Source organism: Sinocyclocheilus anshuiensis, unplaced genomic scaffold (genome assembly GCF_001515605.1).
Source record: "Sinocyclocheilus anshuiensis isolate Anshui unplaced genomic scaffold, SAMN03320099.WGS_v1.1 scaffold1287, whole genome shotgun sequence".
NCBI lineage: Eukaryota > Metazoa > Chordata > Actinopteri > Cypriniformes > Cyprinidae > Sinocyclocheilus > Sinocyclocheilus anshuiensis.
The window spans coordinates 104554-109948 of NW_015539958.1; the positions used below are offsets into that span (position 1 = coordinate 104554).

Below are 5395 nucleotides of genomic sequence, written 5' to 3' on the forward strand. Positions count from 1 at the left end.
TGTTGCAGTTAAACAATGCACAAGTCGTCAAATAAAGCGCTTGCATTCATAATAAAACGCAACGCCGCGCGTCTTACGTCATCCGCCGGAACTGCTTCAGTGTATGACAGTCAGCGGAAGTGAGAGAAAAGTGTTTATTACGTTTGAAATATGGATATTTTTCTTACAAAAACTCATGGATTCGCTACAGGGGGCCTTTATTCATCCCCCGGAGCCGTCTGCGGCACGTTTTATTATGAATGCAAGTGCTTTATTTGATGACTTGTGGACTGTTCAAATGCAACACCCGCTGACTGCAATGATAGAGCTTGGAATAGCCAGGACAATTTTTTATGTAACTCAGACTGGATTCGTCTGAAAGAAGAAAGTCATATACACCTAGGATGCTTCGAGGATAAGTAAAACACAAGCTAATTTTCATTTTTGGGTGAACTAACCCTCTAAAGAATTGTACAGTTTGCTCTTTTCTATGCAATTATAATAAAAAGAATTGTTGCAAAGAGTTACGACGTCTTATTTTCACAATTTTCAAATAAATACATCAATCCAGTTTAACAGTCTGAATGATTTATGAATCAGATCTTTCCAATTAATCACTTGATTTAGTTCATAGTAGACCTTAGTTCACTGCTAAATGGAATTTAACAACAGTTTTTACAGTGGCACACACTGTATAAAAGTTCTAGATCACATAATTTTCACAACTCGCAACTTTCACCATTGTTTTATGGAGTTTCTGATTACTGTACGTCTACACCGTGTCTACACTGGATGCGGCGCAAAGTGACACGACAAATCCCTGACAGTAAACTGATGCCTCGTTCTATTTATGATGTACTGACACAAAGTTCAAATGATTTGCAATGGTCGCTTTGTGGCTTCCAGTGTAGACAGACTTTAGCTGTTGCAGCGCGGTGCGACACGACAACTTTCGCATCTGGTGTAGACACGGTGTAAGTTTTTTTTTCTCAGAAAGACGTTTTGTCAGCTGAAAAATCGATATGTTGTTAAATAACAGTGCAATCTCTTGAACGCACTGCATTTCTATCCCTCACAGCCTTGTTTTCATTCCTGTCAGAAATGTTGGCACTACCCTGGCTACAGCCTATTACCGGTTTAAATTATTTGTTTATAAATCACACTGATCATGTTCTTCTGAACTTTCTCTTTAGTGTTGCATGGAATAAAGAAAGTCATATGGGGTTGGAAAGCCATGAGGATGAGTAAATGATGACAGAATCTTAATTTTGGGGAATTTTCATTCCTTTCATGACTCGTGTTTTGATTTTTCCATCTTCTAGGACGGTCTCCTGAAAGATATCTGTCAGGGGTCTGATGTAGCCTGAAAACTATTTCAAGCATGAAGATTTTTGATATTTTTGGTTCTTCACAGATGTTGTCCTTCTTCTTATCTGTTTTACGTTACATATGTTAGTCTGCGGGGAGGCGAGGTGGATGTGAATAAAAAGCAACACCACAGTTTTATACCAGAGATATGCCACTTTGATTCAGATTTTTTGCCATCAATTATCTCTGGAGAATTTCCGTATCTGATTCTTTTAGCTTGTTCCCCCTTCTAGCACATCATACTGGATGGTGTGCCATGCTTTTCAGTTTTCAGTCGCTTCGCTCTGTCACTATCTCTCTTTCTCTTCCTGCTTCTCACAGTCTCAGCAGGCTGTCTTGTCTCTCAGCGTCTCTTTGTCTTCACACTCACGCTCTCTATTTCTTTCTCTCTCTGTATTTGTCTCCATCAGCAAACCACCAGGCCCACATTCTTCGCAAGGAAGTTTGAAGCCAGTGTAAATCAAGAGATAGTGAATCAGCTGGACGTCTTCCTGTTCGGGAGTATGCCCCAGGGCACGCCGGGTCTCAAGGCCTACTGGGAGAATGTTTTTGATGAAGTGGATGGTATTCACAGCCTGTCCGACGCGCATCTCACTCACTATCATGCCTTCGCCCGATTAGGTCTGGCACGGACTGCCAACTCATTACAGGGTGACACCAGTGACAACAGCTGCAGGTCAGTACACATTTTCCTTGAAGTGCAAAATGAGTTGTCAGGATTTGCTCTTTGCGTTTAGGTGATCTAAATCTATTGTTTTGACTTGTTTGGGGTTTGCCATTGGCTTTTGTTGAATGGAAAAGAGCAGCTTGCACCTTTCTGAAAATCAGTGGGTTTACGTCAGGACCCAGATTTTACACTGGAAATCGTGAGACGACTTAAATCGCTGGATGGTAATTGAATGATGATGAATTCATACTCTGCAATCAATAATTCATAATTGCACATTATAGTCGACACAAACCGTTTTTTAATTCTCATTGCAAGAGAACTTGTTTTTAATGTAGTTTATGTTATTTTACCTTCAATAGGGTTGTTCATAGTTTTCAAGGATTTCCAGATGACATCTCATTAGCTAGATTCTAACAAGTGACAGATAAATTTGCACCAAAATTACAAAGAATCTGATTGGATGCACAGCTTTTGACGTTGTCGAGAAAAAATGTGAAATATTGTAGTAAAATTAATTTTCAATCATTTTTAAAAGTGATTTTAAAATTATAGATCATTTCATCAATAATATTAAATACTACACCCTCATTTTGATTATATATTTATAATAAATATAGTAAAGAATTGGTATTTCATTTAATGCATTTTTAGCCCAGTGTTTTAATACATTTTGACTATTCATTTAGTTTAATTTACTGTTAATTTTATTTTAACAATAATTTAATTAGTTGATTTTATTACTGTTGTACCCCATTAAAACCCATTAATATTTCTCCATTAAAACCTCCATAAATATGTTTGGACTTTGAAATATTTCAGAGATTACTTTTGACTTTGAATTTCACTTGAGTAATGATTCTGCAACTCGAGATCATCCTTTCTGATTGGCATCCCACCAATCACTGCTCTAAATAAATGATATTGTTTAAAACATCATTTCATTTCAAGTACATTGTTCCTCTAACATTTGTGTGTCCATGTTTTTGTTTATGTGGGTTTTTCATAGTAATAATTATGTTTTGTTTATAACCGTATTTATATTGGCATTCTGGCTGTTCTGAAAGCTAAAGAAGTGCACACTCATTTGTGCTGTCTGCCGAGGGAAGCGCGGCTTTGTTTGATCTCACTCGCAGCAGATCTGAAGTTCCTCAGCTGTCCAAACATCTGTCATTACTGAGATAGAGAAGAGAGAGAGACGGACGGACAGAGCCGAGAGAGTTTGTCAGTCTGGCTGCTGTGTTTATGTGTTTATCAGTGCAGTAATGCCTGACGTCGCTGCTGTTTCTGTGCGAGGAGAGCGCTGGCGCATTTAGACAAGTGAGCTACAGTATTTGGACCCTGCAGTATTTGGACTCATCAACACAAGGAGGCGGTTGTTGCTGGTTGGTGGGGGTTGGGTGGTGGCGCTCAGGGTCTGCGAGTGAGGCAGCGCTCTGTTTTTCGCAGGCCTCTGTGACATCAGCGGTTAGAGGCTGAGGTGGGCTGCTTGAATAGCTGCTCTGTTAGTCCCTGCATGCTGCCCACCTCCTGCAGTGACAGAGGACGGGGAAGGAGGAGGTGGGGGGTGCCGCACTGGTGTAAATATTTGCTGTTCTGTTTGTCAAGCAAGCGGTGCTGGAATGGAGCACCTCCAGCCTGTGCTGGAATACTGATGAGCGGCGGAGATCGCTGTGAGAGCAGCCATCCGCTCCGCATGGCCGCCTGTGTCTCTATCAGCTCCTGCTGCTCCTCCTTCTGTCTGTCTGTCTGAGTGTCTCACAGCCCAGCGCTTCTCTCACCTCTCTACAACCTCACGTCTAGAGAAAATAAACTTCACTCAGAATACAAAACTATTGGTTTGGTTGCTCAGAAGTTTTTTCAGGGTTTTTTGGGGGTGAAGAGCTTGTTAACAAAGCCAGAAGTAATTATGAAATACTGAAGACAATTACTAGTCGAATAACTGGTCTTAAGGAAGTTCTGTGTTGGTTTTTACAGTGCAAACTGTCTTAACAGTTTATAAAAAAAATATACACTACCGTTCAAATCTTTGGGGTCAGTAAGATTTTTTTTTTGTTTTTTTTTTTAAATAAGTCTCTTATGCTCACCAAGGCATTTATTTTATCAAAAATAAAGTAAAAACAGTAATATTGTGAAATATTATTTGTTTTAAAAAAATGTCACATGATCCTTCAGAAATCATTATAATATGCTGATGTGGTGCACAATGAACAATTTTGAAAACAATTGCAATGCTTATTGTTTGTGTGGAAATCATGTTTTGTTTTTTGTAAGAAGGGAAACTTTTTTCTTTTGAAATTTTATACATCTCTTTACTCTAACCTTTGATCAATTTAATGCATTGTTAAAGAATAAAAGTATTAGATTATTTCAAAAGACCCCAAGCTAATGAAAAGTAGTGTATACAAGGAAAAAATCTAGACTAATCTATGTGGGAGTATGTAATGTTGAGTCAAAATCAGTCTTTTGTCAAAAATAGTCAAAAATATATTTTTTCAAAAAATGCAAAACGCTTATATATATATCATTACCAGTAAGAAATAATATTTAAAAAAAATTCCCCAATGAATACGCCATTGGCAAATGTGGCAGAAGTTAATTTGGCTCCCTAAATGCAAGGGTTGTGAATTATTAAATGAGGGTTAAATGACTTCTTTTGTGCCTTTAGGTATTTTGCCATGGGACATCCTGTGTCTGTCCACATCTACTTCCTGTCTGATGAGTTCCAGGGATACCTGGTCAGGCATCATGCCACCAACCTGGCGACCAGCAAACTGGAAACCCTAGAGACCTGTGTCATGCCCAAACAGTTCTTCAGGTTCACCAATCCACCCAATACCTTCAACAGACTGCAGTTTGCAGAGGTTAGTAAACTCACGGTATTACAATACACACACACAAACACACTGGAGAGGAAATGTTTTTGTATATTCTGATAGTTAAGCGATGATGGGTAGCACATTTATGTATTTTCTGTTTGTCATTTTTATTCATGAACAAACTGTCATCGTGCAGTTTTTCATAAATAAAAGTTTTAAGACAATGTTTATTTTCTTCTGGCTCACTGCAGTAGAAATGTATTAGCAGTCTATAGGTGCAGAATCGCCCCCGCAGTACACTCAGAATGTATTCATTGCTAAGAAAATTGACCTCTGAATATTATTGGCAATCTTACACTGCTGCACATTGTGCTTGACATACTCTGTTAAACAACCAATAATTCAGGCGTTCTTCATTGATTTAGCTGTCAGGCAGCGCCATACCTGTCATCTTGCCCTTTGGCGTAATCAGTGATTTGTCTGCCACGAGTATGGGGATAAAATAATGACTTAACGCTGAACTGCCCTCAGTTTATCTGTTGGAAGCCAAGGGTACATGTTC

General features: G+C 38.8%; 1 protein-coding gene across 1 annotated transcript in view; it reads left to right on the top strand.

The window, feature by feature from the left end:
* Positions 1-5395, top strand: part of LOC107686990 (xylosyltransferase 1-like) — a 60110-nt gene that overhangs the window by 50695 nt on the left and 4020 nt on the right. Inside the window, exons 8-9 of the mRNA XM_016484118.1 lie at positions 1758-2023; positions 4683-4878. Coding sequence (XP_016339604.1) covers positions 1758-2023; positions 4683-4878 — 462 coding nt within the window. The remainder of the gene's footprint in view (positions 1-1757; positions 2024-4682; positions 4879-5395) is intronic.